At 44.3% G+C, this 27,925-nt stretch overlaps 1 protein-coding gene across 1 annotated transcript in view; it reads right to left on the minus strand.

The window, feature by feature from the left end:
* Nucleotides 1–27,350, minus strand: part of DCC (DCC netrin 1 receptor) — a 1,200,544-nt gene extending 1,173,194 nt beyond the window's left edge. Inside the window, 1 exon segment of the mRNA XM_063128256.1 lies at nucleotides 27,224–27,350. Coding sequence (XP_062984326.1) covers nucleotides 27,224–27,314 — 91 coding nt within the window. The 5' untranslated portion in view covers nucleotides 27,315–27,350.
* Nucleotides 27,351–27,925: the final 575 nt, after the last annotated feature.

The raw sequence follows: 27,925 nt of genomic DNA on the forward strand, positions 1-27,925 counted from the left end.
TGAGCTTCTTGGATACCAACCTCATATTCCAGAACAAAAACAGCAGATTTTGGGCTGGGAATTGGGATCTGTGTCATGTGCCCTTTGATCTTCATGACAATTCATTTTCCATGAATATAAGAAGAGGACTTGGAAACTAGATCCAGAGTCACCCCAGTTCAGAATACATTTATTTGCTAAGAGATCTTTCTCAGCTTTCTCAGTGAAGTCTCTTACTGATTAGAAGACTTCACAGATTGAGAACCATTTGTATTGATGTATTGTGGATAGATTGATTGTTAGGATATTGTCTGGGCACACACATTCTTTCAAAGCACAACTTGAATCTATAATAATTTTAATTTTTACACCCCATCAATCTCTTCTGCCATGATAATTGCATGCAAAATGCAGCATTTTTCTTTGATAGGGCAGAAAATGGAAAAGATATTGATTCTAAGTTTCATTTAATTCTTTATTTTGATGTAGATCGACACACAGAGAAAGTATTCCAAGGGAAAATTTACTATCAACCAATCTTTTATCTTGAATCAATTATTCCATAAATTCCACTATTAAGTGTAGATCCATAATTTTTAAATGAAACATTGTCTATTTAAAAGGAAGGAGATGCATGGATTCTCATATCTTTCCACCCAGAGTTAACTTAATCCAAAAGAATCAGGTGGGAGACTATTGCATGTATTTCTCTCTTGTTTTAATCATGGGACAGAAGTCTTCTGCAGCCTGCTGCATGTAGTTTCATTATTATTGTCTCTTCTCTTAATGAAGATATAGCACTTTGCTTTATAGCCCTAATTTACACCATAGATCAAAAGCATGTGAAATTTCCAAATCCTCAGAAGTAGAGAGGTGTTATTATGTCCATGATTCCCAAACTAGCCTGATGTGTCAGAGGCTGAAATGTACTTTGAAAAATAAAGTCACTGTGTTGGAAGGGGTTACCATTCTCCTTACCATTCTGGGTCTATTACCACTCATGAAGCATTATTTCTCCCGTTCCCTCTCTGCCAGAATGTGGCATCACTGAAAAGACCAGTTAGCCCATCTCTCTCAGCTGAAAGCAAAAGGATGCTTAGAGATTCCTGTATTTAGCCTGCAATAGGCAAGGCAGAATCCCAGGATGATTCTCCGTTGCCCAAAAAGCACAGCCAGATCCCGGAGTCCTGACTGAATGGCAGAACACTATTAGTGAATAATAACTCATCTATCCAAGTTGTATCTCAGAGTATTAACTTTCTGTATCAAACATCTGGAAAAAATTGTGCATTCCTATCAAAATAAAATGATGATAATAATAATTTTATCAATGGATGGGAGAGAAATTTGTTCTCTTTTAATACATGACCTAGAACTGGGGATGTTGGGGGGTTAAACCCCCAGACTCCATTGTGCCTGTAACCAACTGGCCTGACTGTGGCCATAGCTAGACCTAAGGTTTATCCCAGGATTGTCCTGGGGTCAAACCTGTTCATCTAAGTGCCACACAGGGCATCCAGCGCTAAGGCAGGGACAACCCCAGGATGATCCTGGGTTAAACCCTAGGTCTAGCTACAGCCTTGGTGTGAAATGCGTCAGGCCAGTAGGTGGAATTTCCCTTAATTTTTAATTTTTAATTTATTTATTTACAGTATGTAAAAAGATATTTGCACAAATCACAACTTGAATTTGCATAATTTATGCAAATTATGCTTGCAATCTGCACACATTGCACTATTGACGGCCGTCATTTGCACAAATTATGCAAATTTTCACAAGTATCTATTTGTGCAAAATACAGCCAACACAAATTGTGTACAAAGTCCCCCAAACTCAGGGAAACGTGCCACTCGGCTCGTGAAAGCAAGCCAAGTTGGGAGAGCCGCAGAAATCCAGCAAGCCCCAAAAGGGTCAGATTTCGTAGCCGCTGACATCCCTAGCTGGAACACAGTTATATGTCCATATTCTTGTTTTTCTGAATTTTGTGGTGCAGCTTGCAAATAAAAAAAATGTGTGCAAAAATGGGTTTAAGGAAATATGGACACAAAAATACATATATTACAGAAAAATGCATTGTATTATAGGGGGAAATTGTTCACACACACACAAATCTGTATATTTGGAAACGAGCATACAAAATGCATACGATTTGAAAAATGCATGTGAAAATAAATGTTTATATGGACTTCTAAAAATAAATAAATCACAAACCAATGTGGAATCAGGGCAAAACACACTGAATGCTTGAAAACTAAGAAACCGAGCAAAACAGAGCTTGACCTATTCATCCATCTCTAATCTTATCTATCTATAGCTAGGAAATGTATATTTTTAATACTGTTTTCGGTAACAAATATAGTATTACTGCACAGTCGAGGCAAACAATTTAAAGGGTGTGCTTAATCTGGCAGCAAATGTCAAGTTCTCAGAAACTGGGGGGACGGGACACTATTTATTTTGTCCCTGCTGGTAATAACTAAAACCTGTTTGAGTCAAGCTAAAGCCTTCTAACTCGTTCAGATTACACTTTGGAAGATTAAAGCAATTAGCGATGCGTGTTTCTTTGCAATTTCTCCATTAGAGACACTTGCATGCCAGCATACTGAATTCCTGCAGTCTCCTGATTCAGAGGTACAATGTGTACAAACAGCAGAATCAAGTGGTGATGCTTTTTATGTCCTGGACTGTACCACTTGAGGCTGCCAATTGCAGGGAGATTACATCTTTGAATACCCCCACACACATACACTTACACCTTGAGCATTGAACACTTGTCCTTGGTGTGCTATTTTCTTCCGTGCAAATCCTCCTTCCTTACAAACACACACACAAATACATCATGCATCTTCAGGTGGCACAGTCCAAGAATCACTTTGCCTCTTTAAGTTTTACTGATCATGTAAATTGGCCTTTACACACAGGTTGCCCTTTCAGATCTTCTGTTCCATGTGTGGGGCTTGTGGGATGGAGGTGGTGGTGGAAGGCATGGACAGTGATGCCCAGGGTCCCAATGCACCCAGTTCTGCCTCATTCTCCACATGTTCTTGGACTGCATGGAACCTAATTCTGAAAAGGGCCATAAGGAGATGGAGCCCTACACTCCATAGAATGAAAAACCCATGAGCACAGCATGAGACGTTGTTCATCATTAGCTATGTCTCATACGTTCTTGCAGAACTCACTCCTGGGCAAAGTGTGGGCATCGTTGCAAACTAGAGCAAAGCAACATATGCTGCCCATTTTGTTCTCTTTACCTTTTGACCGGCTGTTGTTGTTAACTTCTGTACAGATTTACTCAGCCTCTGCTCAGGAGGAGTCTAAGTGGGAAAAGGAGTGACACCATAGATAATGGAGATAAGTCATCTATTGTAGCTCAGCTGAGTACAGAAGGGAGTTCTCCATCTGTTTCTTCATATGCCGAAGCTGAGAAATGTCAAGAAAAGCTTGTCAGGTGGGAGGAGGAGAGGTAGTTTTTATCTACCTGAGACTGGGTTGTTCTCTCCTCTTAGTTTCCTAAGACTAATAGCTCTTGAAGTATTTATTCCTTCAGTATAATAGTCTGTGAATGGTAGTTTTAGGTGCCTCCTTGGCATGAAGAGCGGGGATGTTTCCTCATACTCTGAGTAATTTGAAAAGGCCATTTACTCCTGCATGGGCAAAAGACGACTGTTTTTATGGGGGTGGGTGTTATGAAGGTCATTCATTCCTTTGTTTCTGAGTCATTCCAAAAGCTGTGTTAGTCGTTTGTAGGGGAAAAGAGCAATGGAGAAGGCCGACGCCAACTTAAAGATTAATAAACGGACCTTTCTGAGATAAGAGCCTTCTTAAACAGATGAAGAAGTGGACATCAAAGATGGTAGATATATAGATACATACATACATACATACATACATACATACATACATACGCCGCCCAGAGAGCTTCAGCTATTGGGCGGTATAAAAATGTAATAAATTAATAAATACACACACACACACACACACACATACACTAAAAGCCTGGTGTGGCAATTATAGATACTATTTGGGAAGGCAGATGGACAAAATGAATAAACATTTCCTGAAAGATGCTATAAAGTGACTCAATCAGTTGAAATAAATGAGATTCAATTGCTAGGATTCAAGAAGCTCTTAGATCAGCTGTCCCTAACTTGGTGGTCTTCAGATCTTTTGGACTTCAGTAGTTAGGAATCCTAGGAGGTGTAGTCCAATCCAAAGTATCTGGAGGGGACTAGGTTGGTGAAAGCTGAGATAGATTTTCTTCCCTTTTCAATTCTCTATACCTTTCCCCCACCCCTCATTTGTCACATTGGGCAGGAAAGAGAAAGAGGGGAGCACAGGGTTTTCTGGCCATCCAGGGACTGGAGGCCCCCACCCCCCGCCCTCTTCTTAGGCTTAAGGCGACCAGCAGACGCCATCCACCCCAGACCGCCCCCAGCTCAATGCCAGAGTGAGGTCACATGGTGGAAGGCCCATGGTGACCTCGCTCCAAAGGGAAAAATTGGGGTAAGTGTCTGACTTTCGCACAGCTTCGATGGTTTGCCCTGAGGTGGTTGCAGGTTGGTGGCCGTGCCATATAACCAGCGTAGCAACACCGTGCAGCCACCATGGGGCAAATAAGCTGTACAGACAGCCCCAGAGTTGTTGTGGTGCAGTGCCCAGAAAAAAGGAGGAAGAGAGCAAAGGTATGAAGGGCCCCATTGGGGTGGGGGTGACACTTCCTTGAACCTACTTCTCCCTGGAGCACATTCTCCCTTGGCCCTAAAGAGAAAGAATGCATCACTGTCTTTATTTCATATATATGTGTGTGTATAACACCTACCCAATCCCAACAGACTTTGAGATTCTACTCCATCCTCCAGGGCTAGTTCATGGACCGGAGATCCATTAATACCACCTGCTGAAGCTGACCAGGTTAGCTGTTTTATCTTCATACACACTACCAACATGTCTGTTTAAGCAGGATGGAACCGTACCGAACTGAAGGTTACAGTTTGTGGGCTGCCTTGAAGGAAACCAGTTTGGGTATAGCCTGAGAGAGCTACATTTCATCCACACCACTTCATGCACACTTTCTCTTCATGGGCTTATTATCAGCCACCATCCAAGATGGTCTTGATGCCTTTGCAGTTCGTTTCTGAAGAGATGAAAGCCACAAGTCAATGGTATGTGCCTCCTCTTGCGCCTGTACTAGTCTCCTGAGCCATAGAGCAGGGAGCAAAGCAAACTGGGAGGGCAAGCAGAGTTCAGGCCTGAGTCTATGCCAAAATCAGGCCTATGGGAGGATCCCCTTTTCCCACTCAGGCCTGCTAGAAATCCTTGCTCCTTGGGGCATTTGTGCCACAGGTTGGCCACCTGTGATATGTGGTTTTCTTAAGCCTTCCCCAGCCTGATGCCTTTCACAAGTTTTGCACTACAACACTTTCCCCTTCAGTGTGTCCGTTGTCTACAATGGCTGGGGATGATGGGAGTTGTATTCCAACACATCTGGAGGGTTCCAGGTTGGAGAAGGCTGCTCTAGATCCTCTAGGAGGCACTGCAAAGGAGGGTGCATGGATGTCTTAACCCCAGTCCATCTGCTAGAGCCAGACAACATTGACGTGTTTCCCCACAGAGGTCAAGTTATAGTTTTCACACATTTCCCCTTGGAATGTGTGACATACTGGAGTAAGAGAATCAAGAAGTATGAAATCTTTCAGGCCTTTCTGAAGGCCTGTGACTAAATTATCTATGTGACCTGCTGCTAAATCATGTGGGCATTTTCATCCGTCTTTATAAAGCCGTGGAGTAGCAATTAGTGGACGACAATGCCACCGGACAAGGTCATCCGATACCACTGCATGACATGGAGGACTTGCAATGCAAAGGAATAGGAATTTTCCTTTTTTTTCTTTATGAATTGAGTAGACTTCTAAGCAAGGAGCCAGGGTCTTTGGAGATACCTGCCTGTACTAAGCCAAGCAGGGTATCACAGTCCCAGCCGATCTCTACTTAAAAGTCCACATTTGATGCCTGATTCGGATGCTGGCCTCCCTTCCCTTTGAAACTTTTGCTCTGATCTTCTCCCTGTTGCCAGTTGGAGTCTAAAAAGCTTTCAGAGCACTTGGGGGATGGTGGGATTACATCTGCAATATCCACTCGGTTTCCCTCTTAGCTATAAATGGGGAAATCTGCAACAAGAAAGTCTCAATGCCCTCCTTGTTCCTCTTCCTCTTCCTCTTCCTCTTCCTCCTCCTCTCTCTCTCTCTCTCTCTCTGGCTTTGGCTAGACCAGGCCTATATCCTGGGATTGTCCCAGGATCATCCCTGTGCATCCAAATGACACTCAGGGGATCCCGGGAGCAGGCAGGGACGATCCCTCCATTATCCTGGGATAATCTTTAGGTCTAGCTAAGGCCTACCTCTTTCTCCCTTTCTAGACTTTCTGATGCTGAACAAACAAGCCATTTGAAAGTCTTCCCTTCATTCACCCACCCCCTTTCCCCTCTTATCCATCATACTTTATAATAAACCATAGAACATTTGCAGAAGGAGCCCAAACTGTTTAAGGTTTCCATTGCAAGGTAAGACATATCTGCAACCAGTCTCTGCATAATCCACAAATTCCACCTTAGATATGACTACAGCATTCATCTCTCTCAGCCCTCAGGACTATGTGGAGGAGTACGGGGCAGGAGCGAGGGTTGACAGCCGATAGGGATTTATTATTAGAGCAATTAAAACATGAAGTGGGTGGATGCTAAGCAGGGCATTTCATTGTTTTTCTCAACATGTGTTGGTTTTACAATTGCTAATGCTGAGAATCTAAAATGGATCTAATCCAGCAGGGGGGATTCAACTAACAGCAGAGTCCATGACCAGAGTTCATTGGATGCATTGAAAAATGCAACTTGTCCAACAGGAGTTTATTTATTTGTAATTTATTGATTAGTAATTAGTAATTAGTAATTTTTGTGAACCGCCCAGAGAGCTCCAGCTATTGGGCGGTATAAAAATGTAATAAATAAATAAATAAATAGTAATACTTACATACCACTTAATATATATATAAAAAATCCCTAACCAGTTGAGGTGCCCAGTATTCCAATGTCCTTAGCAAACCATATGAACTGCGCCTATGTTGTTCTTGAAGTGCTGCCTTTGCGGCAGGTAATTTACACATGAAAGTGTACAAGACCAGTGGTGAAGTGGCTCTAAAATACTTTTTTTTAAACAAATTAAAAAATGTGATTGTTGTAGTAGTAGTATTCTCCAGCCTGGTGCCCTCCACGTGGACTACAACTTCCATCATACCCAGCATTGGCCATACTGTCTAGGGATGGTGGTCATTGTAGTCCCACACCTCTGGAGGGCACCACGCTGGGGGAGGCCGGCCTAAGAACTGAGTTTAGATTAGACACATGGGATCTGCAGAAGTATGTTGCAATTTATTCTCAACTCTTAATGGAATTCTGTTCAGGCTCCAGCCAGCCATGCCCTTCTCCAGGATGCCATTCCACCCTTTCTGTTTTTCTTTTCCAACTGCTACTCCAGTCCTCATTGGGCTGAGCTTTTGCTGGGGTGGGTGTTAATTTATTTCATTTCTATGCCTCCCAATAACCAAGGCTTTCTTGGGGGTGCACAATAACCCCCATGTACCACTTTCTGGAGCGGACCATCCAAATACGAGCAAAACTACTGCAATGCAGTACCTCCCAGTACCAACTGAGACAACTAACCCAGAAGGAATCCCTCGTTGAAAGCCATAGAGAAATCAAGGAGAATCAACAAGCCTAATGCCCCCATTTCTCTCCGGACAGAGGTCATCATACAGGGTAACCAAGGCTGTTTCCATGCCAAACTCCAGCCTGAACCTTGACTGAAATGGATCCAGATAATTAGTTTGTCCAAGACAACCTGGGGCTGGTTAGCAACCTTGCCCAGAAAAAGAACATTTGTCACCAGCCTAAAATTGTTAAGATCTTCCAGGTACAGGGAGAATTTCTTCAGGATTTTACAAGGAGGCATTAATCACTTTTCTGGCCCAGCTAGCTGTTCCTTCCCTGCCAGTTTTTTGTAAGCCAAGAAGGGTACGGATCTATTATTGAAGCGGTTGCTCCAACCACTCCAATCACCTTGTCAATGTCCTTGCGCCAATTGAAACACATCCAATTAAACTGGACAAAACAGTGCTCTGGATACCTCACCTGATCCATGGGTACTTAGCCACAATAATTCTGGAATCTAAGGGCTCATCTACACCAAGCAAGATATTCCACTATGAACGTGGTATATAAAAGGCAGGAGCCACACTTCTGCTTTATAGTGGTATTGAACTGCACTGACAACTGTTGGGGCCCACTGACACATACCATATACTGCTTTCATAGTGTAATATCCTGCTTGGTGAAGATGTGTCATGGGCCCCAACAGTTGTCAGCGCACTTCAGTACCACTATAAAGCAGTAGTGTAGATCCTGCAGTGCACTTCAATACTGCTATAAAGCAATAGTGTGGCTCCTGACTTTTATATACTGCTTTCATAGTGGAATATCCTGCTTGGTGTAGATGAGCCCTCTTTCCGGGGAGGACACAAGAGACTTTATCTAGGTAGGGAGTTTGTGGGCTGTCCCACACTAGAGGCCTTCAAGAGGCAGCTGGACAACCACCTGTCAGGGATGCTTTAGGGTGGATTCCTGCACTGAGCAGGGGGTTGAACTCAATGGTCTTGTAGGCCCCTTCCAACTCTACTATTCTATGATCTTGGAAGTGCATTAAAAACATATCATAGGGAGTTGCCCCTTTAGGCAATCCAGTACCCAGAGTAAACTCCATTGACCTCAGTCAGGTGGTAGACCTGATTATGACTGTGCAGTTATGAGGTTTTTGTTTTGTTTTTTAACTCCTGCAGATCTCAGGTTTCCCAGACCCTCTTGTATCTCAGTCGGCCCATCTTGGCTTCATTCCTGTTGGCACGCACCACCTGCATTTGCTATTATAAAATTAGATTTCCAGTCTGCTGTTTCATGGTTCCAATCTAGGTTCCAGCTTTTGATCAGCAATAACCTTGTAATGTAGTTCACCAAAGGTAAACTTCCATGATTTTTGGAGAGTGTCCCCAAAGGTAAGTAGAGCCCTACTCAATCAGACCAAGGATTCACGTAGCCCAAGATGCAACAGTGGCCAGTGAGATGCTCCAACACTTTTAACTCTTTCCTCCCCAGCTGGACTAAGCATCTTGGCTTTGCTAAAGCAGCTGTGCTGGTATTAAGGAGATTATTAACCTCACAGTCAGGGAGATACAGTCTATGTCAGCTGTCTTACATTTTATCCTTTGTGTGGGGAATTAGTTAGGTCCCAACATTACACTGTTAAAGTATTACTTCTATCTTGATTGCAGGCATAATTGAGTCGTATTGTATTAATACAGTACCATATTAATTCAGTGACAGTGCTTCTGCACTTGCTAGTTTGGAGAAATGCTCCACCCACAAACTCACACAGGGAAAAGCCAGGGATTGTTTTAATGCTTAAAATTAGTACATTTTCCTCCTTGCTCTGACATTTTTCCCCTTCTTTGCTTAAATGTGTATGCTGGCTTAGAGCCACTCAAATCCCTTGGCATGGTAGCTTTGTTTCAGATTGTCTTTGTGAATCGGGGGTAAAATGTTTTTAATCTCTATCATGCATTGAAATGAAAACACTGTGTGTGTGTTTTATTTTGCTATTATTATTATTTTAAAAAAAATTAAAGCTTTAAGTGCCTTTAGAGAGAATTCTTAAAATATTGCTGAATAGTGCTCAGAAAATTGAAAGGGTTCATTCCACTATGCTTTAAGCTTTACGTATTAAAAAGGAAAGGCATTCTGATATTGTTATGTTCTGTTGCTGAATTGTTCCCTCGATTTTCAAAGTTCAGGAGTGAATGCTAATTGTTATGTAACCAAGAGAGCACCAAACACAGAAAGAGAGAATCTCTAAGGTATGCAGAAAAAGAATCATAGAATCATAGGCCTGCTTCAGACAACACGTTAAACCATGCTGCTTAACCACAAAATGGTTCATGGAATGCATTAAGGTCAATGCATTCCCTTAACCATTTTGTGGTTAAGCAGCATGGTTTAGCATGTTGTCTGAACCAGATCATAGAATCATAGAATAGTAGAGTTGGAAAGGGACTGTAAGGCCATTGAGTCCAACCCCCCGCTCAATGCAAGAATCCACCTTAAAGCATACCTGACAGGTGGTTGTCCAGCTGCCTCTTGAAGGCCTCTAGTGTGGGAGAGCCCACAACCTCCCTAGGTAACTGGTTCCATTGTCATACTGCTCTAACAGGTAGTTTTTCCTGATGTCCAGCTGGAATCTGGCTTCCTTTAACTTGAGCCCGTTATTCCGTGTCCTGCACTCTGGTAGGATTGAGAAGAGATCCTGGCCCTCCTCTGTGTGACAACCTTTCAAGTATTTAAAGAGTGCTATCATGTCTCCCCTAAATCTTCTCTTCTCCAGGCTAAAGGAATGGGGGAAAATACCCCCAAAAGGGGTCATGGTTCACCCAGCAGCATGCACTAAGCAAGGTCAGGCAGCCAGTAAGAGTCCGTCAAGCAGCAGGCAGGCAAAGGTGAGTTCACTCATCCTTGCATGGAAAACACAATAAAGTCTAAATAACTGCAGCAGTTTTGGGTGGGTCATTTGATTAACCCATGTAGTCCAGTCCTGTCTACTGGAAGCAACTCTGTAATATTCCAGGTATTTCTAAGTCCTGATACTCATGATCCATTTACATCTGGGGTGCAAAACCCCAGGCCTGGGGGTGCAAATCTGGCCAACTTGGGGTGTCAGTCCAGCCATCTGGTGTTCCCCAGAAAGCCCCACCCACTTCATTAGACCCCACCCCTTTCCACTGACTCCCAAGGAACTAGTATTCACCTGCAAAGGCCACCCTAAGAAGGAAGGGTTTGGGTTTTTTACTTGCCTTCAGAAGGAAGCTGCAACAACTTCCTGAGAGAGAATACCACAGGTGAGTGCCATCACCAAAAAGTCCATGTTCCCTAGATGGCTGGGGAATCTGGAATAGGGCTTCTAATAAGGGCCAACATCATCATCATCATCATCATCATCATTATTATTATTATTATTATTATTATTATTATTATTATTATTATTTACATTTATATACTGCCCCATAGCCGAAGCTCCCTGGGCGGTTTACAAAAATTAAAAACAATGAACATTAAAAACAGATATACAAAATTTAAAACCACCGAAAGTATATATATATAAAAAAAAACAATATCCATTTAAAACAACGAAGCCAGGAAGATTCTTATGGGAAGAATAGTTCCTTCAAATTATTGAAATAATGTATGTGAAGTGCTTTGTTTAAGCCAATCTATATAAATGCAAAGCATTATTTAGTTTCAAATGAGTTTGTTCTGACTCAGCAAAGAAAGATGAGTGAGCTGTTTTTAAAAAGCCGTCCTACAGTTCTCTAATTCCATGATTAAATGATCTATACGCAATACCTGCCAACTGTGCAGAGGACCAATAGATGAATAAATACTGCTTACTTTTATTGCCTCTATTATCTTCTTTGTAATCATAGTGGTTATTTGTAAAATAATAATAATAATAGGTACAATATATAAGAAATGTGATTTCTACATTGACAGGTTTCTTTAAAAGCTTCTTCTATTTGACAAGCTTTTTTTTTTCTTCCACAGTTACTTCAGGCCGTCACTAAACACAGCCTTCATTGTTCTCATATTTCTGTGGGGTTTTTTAATAAAAAATAAATAAATAGTAGCGTATATTGACATCACCACTGGCAAATGGTTCCTATCGGTAGAGACAGTGACAGACATTTAATTGTGTGATTTATCGTGTTCCTCTGTAACTGTAGCTTCCTTTACAGTTCATACATCTATAAATGACCGAGTGCAACGTTTTCTGATTATCCCACTGTAACAGTAGGCTTACACATCAAGCCCAAAACTGACAAACACCATTTAAAAGAAACTGTTCCGACAGGCCTGCCGTTATCCGTTCCGTTATCTCATTCGAAAATAATATACTCTGCTTTATCGGTATCTTTGTGATGGAAATGGAAAGCTATGATGTATTCCCCTGCACCATTGCCTTCCAAGGAAATGAACCACATGCTGTATTCTTTTCTTTATATATATATATATATATATTGTGTGTGTGCGTGTCTAAAAGGACTCATGTAAAGGTAAGATCTAGAACGGGGTTGAAAAACTCATGTTTAGAGAACCCATATTGCTCCATATCCAGAATCAAGGCTTACAAACAGCTGCAAACCAGCTGCAAATTCTGCCTATGCAGAATTTTGAGTCTAAGGGCATGTCTACACCTGCCAGATATGCTGGGGTCATCTCTAGGTCATTCTTGTGCATCCATATGATGCACAGGGGATCCCGGGGGCAACCCGGGATGACCAGGGACTTTCCCCGGGTTACGTGGGACTGTGGATTTCCTGAAACTTCCATGGTCCCGGGACCACGCCAAGGAGCACAGGCAGTATGGCTGCCGCTCCTGGGTTGTCCCTTCTTACCCACGAGTAGCAGGGCTGTGCACAGAGCTGCACGGGTAGGGTCCATGCCCATGGGGTGGGAGGGGCAACAATTTTGCCATCCCTGGGATGGCAGGGGATTGGGTGTGTGTTTTTGGTTTTTTACCTTTTTCGCCATGCGACCTCCTCTTTAAAGAGGGAAGGTGGTCACAACATCCCTCTTCCATTCCGGGATGTCGTGCAGCTGTCTAGATGCTGGGGGAGGATCGCGGAAGCAGGTAAGTCTGTGATCTTTACCCCTCCCTCCAGCTACACCCTTAGGTGTAGACATGCCCTAAGAGAGATAACACAAAATATATTGCATCATAGGACAATGACTTGGAAAGCAATCCCATGGCCCCTTGACAGCATCTGGGGCTGGGGGGGCACAGGATAGTTCAGATCCCTGGATTTGAGCAGCACTCGGACCTCGGACCCAGGAGTCTGAGCTCCCCTCCCCCTCTCTGCCGGTGTGGAGAGAACTGCACTGGCTGCCTCTCTGAGCTCACAAAAGAGACCTCGGAGAGAACTGACTACCACAAGACGTAGTGATGGCCACCAATTTGGATGGCTTTAAGAGGGGGTTGGATAAATTTCTGGAGATGAAGACTATCAATGGCTACTAGCCCTGATGGTTGTGTTCTTTCTCCAGTATTTGAGGCAGTAAGCCTGGGTGCACCAGTTGTTGGGGAACATGGGTGGGAGGGTGCTGTTGCCACATGTCCTGCTTTGTTGATCCCTAGCCGATGGCTGTTTGGCCTCTTTGTGAACAGAGTGCTGGACTAGATGGATCCTTGGTCTGATCCAGCAGGGCACCTCTTATGTTCTTATGTTCTTAAGGGGGTGGTCCCATGGGCGGCGAAGGGGGGACTGAGGAACTGGGGATACAAGCTTTCCCCAGCCTCCTTCCCTCCCCCTCTGCAGAGCCCTAGCAAAAATGCCTCCCTAGCAAAAAAAAAAAAACAACGCCTCCATGCTCCTCCCACTCTGCATAGGATGCCCATCAGCCTCCAAGTTTAGAGGCTGTCGGGCATCTGGATAGGATTGCACCATTATACCAATTCAGCCCATTGGTGCAAGGGCTCAGAGCTATCATAGATGGGCCCACAGCTCAACACCGATTACTCGTGACCAGTAGTGGCTCACCAACGTTTTAGGCAGGAGTCTTTCCCAGACTATGGGAAGAAGCCAGGGATCAGATCTTCTGCAAGCAAAGCTTGTACTCTACCAGTAACCTTTAGCCTATCTCCAAAAATCACGTTAGGGTGTTTAAAAAGGGGCAACATTGAATGATTTGCCATGCAATCCTACACAAGTATTCTCAGATGTAACTTCCATTTCATTTCATTTCATTTGTTGCAGTTTTATATCGCCCCATAGCCAAGCCCCTCTGGGCAGTTCACAAAATTAAAAACTATTAAAAACACTTTTTTTTAAAAAAAAAAAAAAGAGTTTAATGTGACTTGGTTTTATTCTGCTTTAAACTGATGATTTACTACATTATTGTATTTTATGGTTTCTCTTGTAAAGTGGTCAGACAGCTTTTGCTAATGGGTAGGATAAAATTGTAATAAATAAATCAAATAATCCTAAAGCCATACTTCAGTAATCCACACTATTATTATTATTATTTAAAAAAACTGATATGGAAATTATACATTTCAGTGGCAATTCCCATTGGCCATGTTTGGATGTCATGGCAACTCAAAATTTTGTCTCCCTGTTGACAAACCAGAGTAATAACCTAGGATTGTTCTTGTATTACGAGCTCCATCAGACGAGCATTTTATTGCACACTCATTACTGGGCACTCACGGATTTTCGCGGGACCCTCTCACGACACTGTCTGCTTCCCGCCGCTTCTAGCCTTTTTCGCGCTACGAAAAACACCCCAGTAAGTCTGACTTAGTTTTAAAGACGAAAGTTGCTGCCATCTCCTGCTGTGCGCAGGAGAAGCAGAAGGGTCAAAATGGCCCCCCGAATGGGCCACATGCACGTTGTTTACTTCCTCTTTCAAAAGAGGAAGTAATGAGGGACAAATGCGAGGGCGGGGAAGCGACGGTAAGGAAACACGATTTTCCCCATGCGATGACACTCTGTAACTCTGACTTATTTATTTATCATTATTTATTAATTACATTTCTATACCGCCCAACAGCCAGAGCTCTCTGGGCGGTTCACAAAAATTAAAAACGTTCAAAGTATAAAGCAATAGTATAAAGCCATAATATAAAATACAATATAAAAGCTCAACCAGATAAAAACAGCAGCAATGCAAAATTACGAATTTAAAACACCGAGTTAAAATTTACTTATAGACTGTTAAAATGCTGGGAGAATAAAAAGGTCTTCAACTTGTGTGGGAAGAAATCAGACAGAGTTCCCTGTTTGTACGTAACTCTAACCAAGCCAAGGACAAGGATTGTTCTGGCTTGTTTTAAACATTCTCACTGAGACAAGTAGCCAGGAAGGAGCAATTGAGCTGCATGCACTAGCAATCTCACTGTAACCCAGATTTTTTTAAAAAAATAAAAATCTGGGTTACCTTGATGTGTGTAGCAGGCTTATGTATAATATCCACCTTCTTGTAGATGCAACCAAACAATCTAAATACTAAATAACTAAATACCTGTATATAAAAACACAATGGAACCATACCTTCTTTTCTCACTGCTCTAACTTAAGATCATGGATTTCACCACATTTCAACCTAAGCCAGACAGAGTATATGAAAAATCACTGGAGCACTCATGCTAGAGGTTACAAGGCTATGGGAGATGGATGGCAAAGAACAAAATCCAAGGTACAAAGACACTTTGGGTACACATTATGAATCTCTAGAGGAAGGCCTGGGAAAGGGATATTTTTAACACAGTTTTCTTTGATGCAACACAAAGAACACTAGAAGTCTGCAGTCATAGAACTGGCTGATTTGTTTAAGTCAATACTGTATCTTTTTTCTCAAGCTTACCTGTCTTTTAGTTTTACTCCCTTCTCTTCCATCAAGCTTACTTCGCTTACCTCCGAATCTTCTTTCTTACTTCATGGCCTACTCTGCACTCTTCCTTCAGTCATCTGTCCCTTAGCTGGGATCTCTTCCAAGTTCTCAGCCAGCTGCACACCACAACTCTGATCTTTTCAGGGCGTGAAAAGTTTTCATCCCAGCCAAACTGACAACTTTCTCTTGCATCACAAAAGTTGGACCGCAAACATTCCTTGTCAGCTCAGCCATTCAATATCAGAGGCTTCACCGCAATACAATATAGATGAATTCCAGGACCACTTTTACATTTTCTCTCAAGTCCCAAGTGGAATGTTGACTCCTGCCTGACAATACTAAATGCTGCAATTATGTAATTAGTAACACACACACATACCCGGTGTTTGAACAAGCTTGTAATCTTTCTCTTCGGCATCACAAATTATCCTGCCTCACAGAGCAGCTGCCACAAAATAAAAATGGTGGACTTGATCCTGACCTCACACTTATTTATATCAGAACTCGTATCAATTGATTACAGTAGATTTGCATGGCTGTAAAACAGGAGAAACTGTCAGCAGAATATGACCCAAAATTGTTTCTGTTTTTATCCACAAGAGAAATAAAAGCATCTCAATGATTTACCTCAGGGGTTATTTTAATAGGGCGAAGTGATTTTTGTTTGCTTGTTGTCTTCAGTTAATTAATTGGGGATATCTCTGTGGAGTTTTGATATTATTCTTTTTTTACTCAGGCAAAACAATTATTTTCTGATATTTGCATCTACATACTTTTCAACAAAAAATAATTTTCTAGACTGGCCCAATGTACTGCATTTTGCCCCAGTGTAGTCAGATATGAAAATTCAACCTGTAGGTTTTTGTCTGACAATATCCTTTGCATTTCCTCTGCAGTAACCTAAAAGTAATAGTTTATCACTTGGATAGATAGACCTAAGTGGGGGATGGGAGGAGAGATAAGCCTTGTCTATTAATGTGAGCTGTGTGGATTTATATGGAGTACTTTATGTTATTTTTAATCACAATTATTATTATTATTATTATTATTATTATTATTATTATTATTATTATTTCTTGCCCGCCTCTCCCTTTGGATTGAGGCGAGGAACAACATTAGTGCAAGAATCAACACATTTTAAAAAAATTCTTGATTTTACATTAATCTGGGTAGGCCTGCCGGAAAAGGCCAGTCTTCAAAGCTGCCTTAAAATCACAGAGGAAGTTAATATTACGAATCTCCTCTAGCAGGCCATTCCATAATCCAGGGGCGCCAGAAGAAAAGGTCCTCTGGGAAACTGATGTCAGCCTAGTTTAGGCTGACCAGAGTAAATTCTTCCCAGAGGACCTGAGTGTGCGGGGCGGACTGTATGGGAGAAGGCGATCCTGCAGGTAACCTGGACCCAAACCATTTAGGGCTTTAAAGGTAATGACCAACACTTTGTACTTTGCCCGGAAACTAATTGGCAGCCAGTGGAGTGGTTTTAATGTTGGGGTAATATGCTCACCCCTAGATGTACCGGTGACCAACCTGGCTGCCATATTTTGAACTAGTTGAAGTTTCTGAACTAGGTACAATGGTAGCCCTATGTACAGCGCATTGCAGAAGTCAAGCCTTGAGGTTACCAGTGCTTGCACAACCGTCTTTAGGTCTTCTGACTCTAAGAAGGGGTGCATCAGCCGAAGCTGATAGTAGGCACTCCTGACCATTGCATCTATCTGGGCTGTCATTTGGAGCGACGAGATAGCAAGCAATAGCTGATTGGATGATTGTCCAGTCCAAGGTTAGAGTAAGCCAGCCAGGAGCAATATGGTTAGGCTTGGAGAGACCTGAATTCGAATCCCAGCTCAGCTATAGAGCTCCCTGGATGAGGCTGGGAGAGTTACAATGGTTGCCAACTGGAGATGAGTGAAAAACTGATGATCTGAACTGGATCAGCTCAGAAATAAAAACCCAAGCTCCTTTCTACAAAAAGCCAAATTTGCCTCCCACCACTAAGGCTGTCGCTACACTTCACTCACGGAAGTTCACAGGTCCTTTTCACGACGTCACCAAACCCCGATGCCTTTCCCACTGTTTTCAAGTGGGAATCCACCATTTTATAAGTTACCAAAAATGCAGTAATTAATCTAAATCGTGCAATATAGTAGCGCCATCTGCTGGTGTATAAATGAAACATATCGGAAGGAACCGGCAAAACATGGGTGGGGTGAAAGCATGTGTATTGTGCAGATTATAAACCCACAAAGACAAAGCCCTGTTAAGGCTACGGGATTTTTCTTAATGCAATGAAGTCTTAAAACCCAGGGCCCGTTCTATAAACCCAGTGTGAACTCGGCCAGTTTCAGTGATAAAACATAAAGATAAAATAAGACCAGCTTCAACTCTTTTGATTCCTGAAATGTACTGTAGATTACATTTTTATAAAATGTACACATTTTGATAAAAAATATTACAAGGAGGGAATAAAACAAGTGAGTCATTGCTGGAATTACTGGATTATCTTATGATCATTTATATTTCTTTCCCTTCATAGGATGGTACGATACGCTATGAGGTGTGTGTAAAGGCAATTATGTAATGCATCAATTATTGTATTACATTTTTATTATGTCCTATATATTTTTAAAAGAATGTGAGAACCCATGCAGGGAGGTACTTTATTATATCCAGCAACTACCCGAACCAGGAAAACAATTTTATTGGATTTGGCCATATGCACACATTTAGTTAATGATCCTTACAACAGCTTCTTTCCACTCTAAGTACAGTTTGCAAAATCACTTGCAAAATACTCTTTTCCTCATGCAGAAGAAGTAGCCACAGGCGTGGGGGGAAATGTAATGCCATGACTTTGTTTCCCATGCAGCGAGAGCAAAGCACACTCCTTACGGCACCTGGGCAATGCGGGATGCATGTCAGCATAGCCTTGTCTCACACTGCTCTGGTAAAAATGAGCATAGGAACTGATTTTTGCAGTTCCTATGCAGTTTCCTATGCAGTTTCATTTCCTGCCTCAGTACTTCCTGTTGGGGTCTCTTGGTACGGCATATCCAGCGGTTTCACTATTTTAGACAGCTCTCCAGGATGGTCATTTACTTACTTATTTAAACAATTGTATCCCGCTCTACATCACTGGGATCTCAAGGCGGCATACAGGTAAAATCATACAAAGAGTATAAAACAATAAATATACATAGCTAAAAACAAATTAAACCATTAATCAAGCTAAAAAGTAGTAAAGAATTTAAAAGCAGCAGAGACAATTAAAACTAGAGGTGTGCACGGACCCCCCGATCCGCCCTGCAGGCCGATCCAAAAATTTCGGATTGGCCCACTCCGCTCCGCACCGCTCTGCTCCGCCCATAGTCCGCTCCTTTTTGCCGTGGAGCTCCGGCTCCAAATCGGAGCTCCGCAGTGGAGGGGAGTGGCGCCAGGTAAGGCCCCCCTCCCTCCTCTCCCTTACCTGCGACCGTCCGCGGTCCCTCAGCTTCTTCAATTGAGCCCGTGGCTCAATTGAAGAAGCCGAGGGACCGCGGATGGACGCAGGTAAGGGAGAGGAGGGAGGGGGGTTTACCAGGCCCTGCCGCCACCGTTGCCCATGCGGTGACAGCGGCAGAGCCCGATAAGGGACCAAGGGGGAGGGGGGCCTTACCTGCCTCCGTCCACGGTCCCTCGGCTTCTTCAATTGAGCCCATGGCTCAACCAGGAAGTCTGGGCCGCAAGTGCGGCCTAGACTTCCTGGTTGAGCCGCGGGCTCAATTGAAGAAGCCGAGGGACCGCGGACGGACGCAGGTAAGGGAGAGGAGGGAGGGGTTTACCGGGCCCTGCCACTGTCGCCGCATGGGCAACAGCGACAGTGGCAGGGCCCGGTAAACCCCACTTACCTTTCTTGCGGAGCTCCGGATCGAGGCGAAGGATCCGCCTTCACCTCAATCCTCTTCGCAACGCTCCGCCGGCCCCCCAATCCTCTTTGCCTCTGCTTTAAGGGGAGGCGAAGCACCCCGCTCCGCTTCTAATTCGCCAGTCCGATTAGAAGCGGAGCACATCCCTAATTAAAACTACTAAAACTATGAGCAGCCCCTGTGATGTGCAGGGAACATCAAGCCTTTGGATTGGCCTGGCTCAGTATACAGATGCTAAGAACTTGGCCTTGCTTTCTTGCTCAGTCAACAGAGCACTAAACATCTGCCTGATTCATTTCACCTTCCACTTTTTCTTCCACTTCCAGCTTCTCCAGGCTTAGTTTGGGTATGGCTGGTCATCGTAGCCCCAGGAACAAAGAAAGAAAACTTGTAGTTTCAGGGGTATGCAGCCTGGTGCCCTCCAGATGTTTTGGACCACAGCACCCAGAATCCCTGGCCATGGGCCATGCTGGCTGGGGCAGATGGGGCTTGTAGTCCAAAACATTTAGGGGGGCACCTGCTTCCCCAGCCCTATCCTATTTGCTCAACATTTTAATCAATTAGAGAAAACACATTTCAATTAGAGCTCTTATCGGGGGCTAGAATGATAAATATATACAAATGTATAAAATGACCCTCCCACCTTTGCATCCTAACGAGATGGCCCCAGGCAGGTCCTGGCTAGAGTCACCGATGAATTAGTTCCCACACTGCTGAGGTGCCATCTGATCCAGCGCACCTAATCATCGAACGTTCTTTGAGATTGCTAGAGTGCACTCAGATAAACATACAGCGTTTGGTGGAATTATTCTGAAAAATCATCAAGTAAAGTGCAATTTATTGAAGATGACTTATCATCAGCAGAGCGTATGCTATCCCAATTATCCCCTGTGGGGGGGAGAGATCTGGGTCACCCCAGCAGTAGAATGTTGGTAGATTAGGGAAACTAAAGGCAGTTTCCTTTCCATGAGCTGATGACCAGCATTGGATCGAACCCAAACAAATCTATTCACACAAATATGTAACATGGGGTAAGTGCTCTTATGAAAAGTATAGCAGCAACAGAGGTGGCCTAAATGCGTTGATGTTGAAGCAACGACATCAAAATGGTGCCCCCATAGTGGAGGGAGGGAGGGAGGGAGGAAGGAAGGAAGGAAGGAAGGAAGGAAGGAAGGAAGGAAGAAAGAAAGAAAGAAAGAAAGAAAGAAAGAAAGAAAGAAAGAAAGAAAGAAAGAAAATAGAATGATGGACTCTGGACCATTCAGAATTTGATACCCTTTGACAATATCCCAAACATAAATGGCATAGTGAAATAAGTAGGATGCATGGGGGATGTGGGCATTCCTGTTCATTGAATCTGCAGGTACGGCATCCATGAATACTGATTTCCCATGAAATTGTCCATACATTGCTCATAGGAGTGGGCTGCAACTTAGCTGCACAAGAAGCCCTTCACATAGAATGTCTAACTGGGCCTGGGGATGTGAACATGGGAAGTTAGCTTCTATGACTGAGTCAGACCACTCTTGTCTAGTCTGGCAGAAGGTCTCGAGGGTCTTTCCATCACCGGGTCAATGTTGCCTTGGCCCTGAAACTGTGCAGCATCATTATTATTATTATTATTATTATTTCCCACCGTTTTCCCAGTATGGGGACTCAAGGCGGGTTACAAGGTTAAAACATATACAATTAAAACATATAAATATACATTTACAAAAGTTAATATAGAATTAAATCTACAGTAAAATTAAAAACATTTTTTTAAGAATTTGAACAGTAACAGATTAAAAAGAAAAATCCAATACATCAACACAGGTCCAGAGTAGTTCCAAAAGTTTGCTGGAACAAAAATGTTTTTGCCTGCCTCTGAAAGTGTACTATAGAGGGAACCAGCCTAGCCCCCCTGGGAAGGGAGTTCCAGAGCCTTGGAGCAGTAACATAGAAGGCCCTCTCCCGCGTACCCATGCCTGGGATGTTGGTGGGACTGAGAGAAAGGCCGACCCAGAAGATCTCAGAGCACGGGCAGGCTCATATGGGAGAATACGGTCTTTCACTCTCAGGCCAAACTAGTCACTACTAGCAGCCCTCCCCAAACTAGTGTGCTTCAGATGTATCGGGTGGGGGAGGGGGTTGCACATCTCCATCTGAGCTTTGATTAGTGTTCAAGGCTTGTGGAAAAGGTAGACCCTGGCCTAATCTACACCAAGCAGGATATTGCACTATGAAAGCGGTATATAAAAGTAGGGATGTGCTCCGCTTCTCTTCGGTTCAGAGAAGCAGGAGCGAGGCGGCCTAATTCGCCTCCGGAAAAGGCAGAGGCGAAGAGAGTCAGGGGGGCTGTGGATCAAGGCGAAGAGGATCGCCTCAATCCGGAGCTTCGCCTGAAGGTAAGTGGGGGGGGAGGGGGACTAATCTGGTGCTGCCGGCACCGCCATCCATGCGGCGGCGGTGGAAGCACCAGGTAAGGGAGCAGGGAGGAGGGACGCTTACCTTCCTCCATCGCGGGCTTCAATTGAGGCCCCGGTTGAAGCCGGAAGTGAAGGCCGAGGCCTCTTCCGGCTTCAGCCGGGGCCTCAATTGAAGCCCGCGATGGAGGAAGGTAAGGGGGTGGGGTGGGTGGGTGGTTTCTCTTGCGCCGCCGGCGCCGCCGTCCATATAGTGACGGCGGTGAAGCCGGATCTCGCTCCGCAGAGCGGAGCGGGAGACGGGCAGAGTGGCGCGAAGAGGATCGGGCCCGATCCGGATTTTCCGGATCAGGCCACGAAGCAGATTGGGGGGTCCGTGCACACCCCTATATAAAAGGCAGGAGCCACACTACTGCTTTATAGCGGAATTGAAGTGCACTGACAACTGCTGGGCCCATTGACACATACCATATACCACTTTCATACCTCTTTCATGGTGCTATATCCTGCTTGGTGTGGCTCCTGCCTTTTAAATACCACTTTCATAGTGCTATATCCTGCGTGGTGTAGATCTGGCCTTCAACTAAAACCACAGTTTTCTCATGTACAGAGTTTACTTTTATTTTCCAAGCCATACAAATAGCTTTCTCAAGGAAATGACATGTGATTCGTAATTCAGAGGGGCCTTACAAGCTGGGCACATTTGTATTTTGGATCTGGTGTTTCTGGCCTGTCAGCAACGTCATTATTCAATGGGAGCTAAAGATGCAGAAACTGTAGGTTCAATTGGGCAGGTGGGTTTTCTGGTCTGATGTGTCCCACTGCTGCTCCATTCTCTATGTCTCTGTGCAAAGTTTGATGACATTGTTATAGATCAGCCTCACCAACCCAGTGCTCTCCAGATATTTTGGACTTCAATTCCCATCACCCCTCCCCATTTGCCATGCTGTCTGGGGCTGATAGGAGATGTAATCCAAAACGTCTGGACGGTACCATGTTGGAGAAGGCTTTTATAGATTGATGCAGACAACTACAGAAATGAAAATATTGTGAAAACTTTAGAATATTATTGCGTGACATGGGTGGAACTTAATCATGAGCCTCATTCTGCCAACTCCAGTGAGTATCTCTGATCATTTCAGAAAATCTAATGAGCCTCCTATTGGACTAAATATCTTACAGAACCAGAGAATCCCACCCATTAATTATATAGATGCTCCTCTGTGCTCTCCTGCAGCGACCTCAGGCTGGGTTCACAAAAACACGTCCAGAACACCGGCGAGATAAAAGCAGCGATTTGTGAAATAGCCATCTCAAATCCAGCAACAGCAGAACTTTTGCACCTGACACCACCCCAAAACACCATGCTTCTCAGTGGAGGCAATTCACACACTCCGCTAAAAGCGATTGAGTGATAAGTTGCCAAGTGATGGACTATCGAGCACTATAAAAGCATGTGAGAATTAGCCATCAATGGTTACATCCGCATTGCGAGCTATAGATCTTATTGAGTTAGATGCCAAACTCCCACTGATTTTCCAATGGAGGTTTTGTTACCTCTGCAGGCTGGAATAGTCTAGCCTAAGTGGGATAGCTTCCTTTGTGTTTCTACATGGAGCAGCATCTCAGTCCAAAATGCAGGGCATGAAAATAAGGACTGGAGCATCAAGCCCCTATAGGAACAGCTAGGGCTGCCATGAAAACAGGGGAATGCTAACACTTACAGTATACTACAGTTTGGATCATGATGATGAACAACTCTGGCCATAGCTAGACCTAAGGTTTATCCCTGGATCGTCCAGGGGTCAAACCTGTTCATCTAGGTGACACACAGGGGATCCAGTGCTCAGGCAGGGGCAAACCCTGGATGATCCCAGGATAAACCTTAGGTCTAGCTGTGGCCTCTGTGAAAGTAAAACCGGGAAGAACTCTTTTGTTCAACCCAGGTGTTGGGGTACATTTTAAAATTGCTATTCCTGTAATAACCTTTTTTTAAAAAATAATAATCTAAATTTACAAGTACATTATTCATGCAGGATGCTTTCGGTAACAATAGGCTTACTCCAGATGAATCTTGAACTAGGCTCATAGGCTTCTGTGGAGCTACTTTGGAGTACATGGGTTGCAGCCTAAAAGGTGCATTTTGTCAGAGGGTTTCTCTTTCTCACCACGACACAGTAAAACTGTCTTCCCACTTCACAGACTGGAGATTGTGACGAAAAGATCGTGACCGCCTTCTCCTCCCGCCCATCCACGCCCCCCCAACCAGAGGTCACCCCTCCCCAATTTAAACCTAGATCTGAGTCAGAGTATCAGTTGTTCCTAGGACTCGCTGCCCCTTTCAGCCATGGCATCATGAGCAAACGGTTATTCTCTATGCACCCTGCAAGTCCAAAGGTCTCAGCCCATTTGACGAAATGCACCACGGCGAGCCAAGCCATATAACACGTGTGGCAGCTCCTTCCCTCAATGGCACGGAGGGCAACGCGGCTGCACGTGAAATGGAGGCTGTGACAGGTCACTGTTGATTTATACTGCACCACTTGCGGAGAATATGATTGTCAACCTGCCCAGACGTTCAGAGGTTCTGATAAGCCGATTCGTCCCACGCCTCGACTTCGCACCATAACAGGGAAGCACAGATGGGAGAGGAAGGGAAGATGGGCGGATAGGTCGGGGGAGCACATTTTTCTTCCACTTCAGACAAGAGAAGTCCTGAACATTCACTTCCCTCTGAACCCCGAGACGCCGACCCCCATTGTGCTGCACACAGGATGACATGCTGAGATTAAGGGCCGTAACGTAGAGGTTCCCGTTGCCTCAATGAGCTCAGCCTCTTTCTCGTGTGCATTTTCAAACTGCAGAGCGCAGCACACCCACTCATGCGCGGGATCGCTCCCACCCCGACAACACAGTCGCGTGCTTTCGCCCAAAGAAAAGAGTGTAACCTCCTCTCTGGCTAGCATCTTCGCTGATTTCGTACAGGGACGACACTTGAAACAATAGAGAATGGAAACGAAGAAGGGACTCTGCCGAGAGAGAGAGAGAGAGAGAGAGAGAGAGAGAGAGAGAGAGAGAGAGAGAGAGAGAGAGAGAGCATTCATTTCTGCCACGCATTGATGCTGAGCGGTGCACAATTTCAGTAGGAAAAAAGTTAGTTTGTTTCTTTCAAAAAAAGACGAAGAAAATCTTGCATCTCCGAAGCAATGGCGTGCTTTAGCTAGAAAGCAAAAGAAGAAGAAAAAAAGGACAAAGCAACATTGTGCGGCTGCTCTGTGAGCCCTTTGTTACCCATCCACAAAGTCTTTAAATGCCCTGCTGAATGGGAATTTCGCCAAGCGTCAAACTGGCTACTTGGCCTTAATAAGGGCACCTCCTACTGGCCCTTTCACGGAGTGAAATCCGGCTTTCTTCCTGATCAGCCCCCTGCTAGGATGCTGAAGAGAGAAAATCGCTACTGAAAGAGAGGAGAGCTGGGGGCGGGGGGAGAGACATTTGGCAGATGAATGGGCCAATGCTAAAGGCAAGCTGCTCAAATGGAACTGAAAGCAGGGCATGAAACAACATTCAGTCGCTACCTATCTATCTGAATCAATCATTTACCTGTCTATATTTGCCTACAGGTGAAATCCGAGTAGAGGGAAACTTTGTCCAATTCTGACTTGCCAACCCCCAAACCCACCCCCGGTATACCAGGAGCAAACCATGCGCAAAAAGTGACGAACCACAGCGGCGAGCGGATAAAGACCTTGTAATCGGTGGCACGGTGCAAAACGCACAGCCCAAATTAATCACGAGGCAGCCGAGAGTGAAACGCACCACCAAAATCCACAGCTAAAGGGACTCTGACAACCTGCCATGACTTCCCCTTTCACTCTCAAGCACCAGCATGTGTTACACCTTGGGTTCATCCCTATATAATATGCACTCATCTTTTTCATGTACACACACCCCACACACCCATTTTGCCCTCCATTGGCAGAGAAGCTTGCAAGTCAATCATCTTTCAAGGAGGAGGGTCGCTAACATCTCTCCTTCCACCATCCTGAAAACTGAAAATTCAGGAGAGACACCTATTCATTATCCCATTCTGGTTGTCTCCATCCCATGTCATGTGCATAAAGCAGAAACCAACAGAAATGACTCTCCGTGCATAATTATTTTTTTAAGGGAGCATCTTCTTGCAATTCACCTGTTAGTCTTAGACAATCAACAGAACCGACCATTCTCTCCCTGGGCCCCTGTCAAGGATGCCATTTTTGAACATTTGTATTTTCAGGCACATGCAACTGAAAGGTGCTCGACTCAGGTAAACTTTTGATTTGTACATAGGTTCAAATGCTGCATCTATATATATATATATATATATATATATATATATATATATATATACACACTGCCTGCTTCTCTTCTTTGTGTGTGAGTGTGTGGATTGTTGCAGGAGGAGGGGGCGGGAGAGAGAAAATCAGCATGCATTGTTCATCAGTGGCTTATATGACACTACTAGGTATGGTTGAATTTGTCGGATTTGATAGATGCATTCTGAGATCGCGTGCTAACGAAATGCTACTGTTGATCACCCAAACCAAAGTACAGGATCGTTGGAGAATACCATTCAGCTCCGCCACTCCTCCACCACACCCCCTTCCGAAGCCCTTATCCCCCTCCAAATGGCATCACAACGTTCCTCCCCATCACTTCCTGGAAAACCCTCTGTTTCATCTCAGGGGTTCTTTGCTCCAGCTCTCTCATTCCCAGCTCCTCCTGGCCCTCTGAAATACGCCGACCAAGAGCTGTATCAATATTCCCTTTCGTCACCTTTCCTATCCCAATTCAATACACAACCGGCTTTGCCATTTTTAATTAGAAAATGTGTCCGCCAAGTGCAAAGAGAGACATGCCCCCAAGAATATCCATCAAATGGAGTTTGGAGACACTCTGCAGGAAATGTGTCCATTTTTGCAAACTACAGAGAGGATCTTAGACTCAACCTCATCCTCCAAGAGGAGGGAGGAACAACAAAACGTTCCTGCTCTGAAACCAGAGACCACCGAAGCTATAGAAGAAAACCGCCAAGCAGAAAACTACACCATCTACATCTTCCACTGTGTCTCCCCTTTGACCATAAGCTTCCTTCCTCTTGGCTGAATTCTCCTTTAGAAACCGAGGAAGGAGCTTCTGGATGGAGTTTCCCGACCAAGTGTCTCGCAAAGCTCTCGCCAACTCATCCGGCTCTTCACGCAATAGAAAGAAGAGCATTCAGCCAGCAAAAAAATCAACAGTCTGTAGCGCATCTCAAAACGGACCTGCCTTCATCCGTTAATCAATTCCCCCCGCCGCCGCCGCCCCCAAAAAGGAACAGCAGAAAAATAAATCCACAAATGACTCACCGGTGACTTCAAGATCCAGAGTGAAGACAGAGATCCCAAACAGCAGAAAAGCCAGTTTTGGTACCCATCCACATCCAAGACTATTCTCCATATTTCAAAACACACCTACAGATATTTGGGTCCAGTTCACAGACAACAATTCCGCACGTACAGCCACAGCCAGTTTGGTCTCCTCCCTTTCGCTAGAGGGAGGGGGGGTTCCTTTTAGTTCTTTCCCCCCCACAGACAAGGTGAGTGGGTCTGAGGGTTCCCAAAAGTTACATTCAGTCCCCAAGCCAGGAAATGTCAGGAAACGAACTCAAGGCAAAAGAGGAGAGGAGGGGAAAGGGCTTCTTTCTGTTTGAAAACCATCCATGGGGACAAAATCCAGCGGAAAAGCAAAAAGCAGGGGGGCATCAAAAGAATGGGGGGCGGTCCATCTCTGCTGCCGTGCAAAGTAAAAATAAAATAAAATCAGTATGCCGACGAGATCCTGCAAAAGAAAGACACGGCTGGGGTATTATTTCCCCCCCTTCTTGCTTGGCAGATGTTCGTTGCAGGGAGGGGGGGGAGAGAGAAGGGAGAGCCAGCGAGAAAAGGAAGGATGCAAACGTCTCACTTGTTACTGGTGCTGTCCACTAGCAGTATGTGAGAAGAAAGAGTTAGAGCTGTAAGGTCCATTGATCCGGAGGAGTGGAGGGCTGGGGAGGAAAACGTGGAGAG

This window comes from Elgaria multicarinata, chromosome 6 (assembly GCF_023053635.1).
Source record: "Elgaria multicarinata webbii isolate HBS135686 ecotype San Diego chromosome 6, rElgMul1.1.pri, whole genome shotgun sequence".
In the NCBI taxonomy this organism is placed as follows: Eukaryota; Metazoa; Chordata; class Lepidosauria; order Squamata; family Anguidae; genus Elgaria; species Elgaria multicarinata.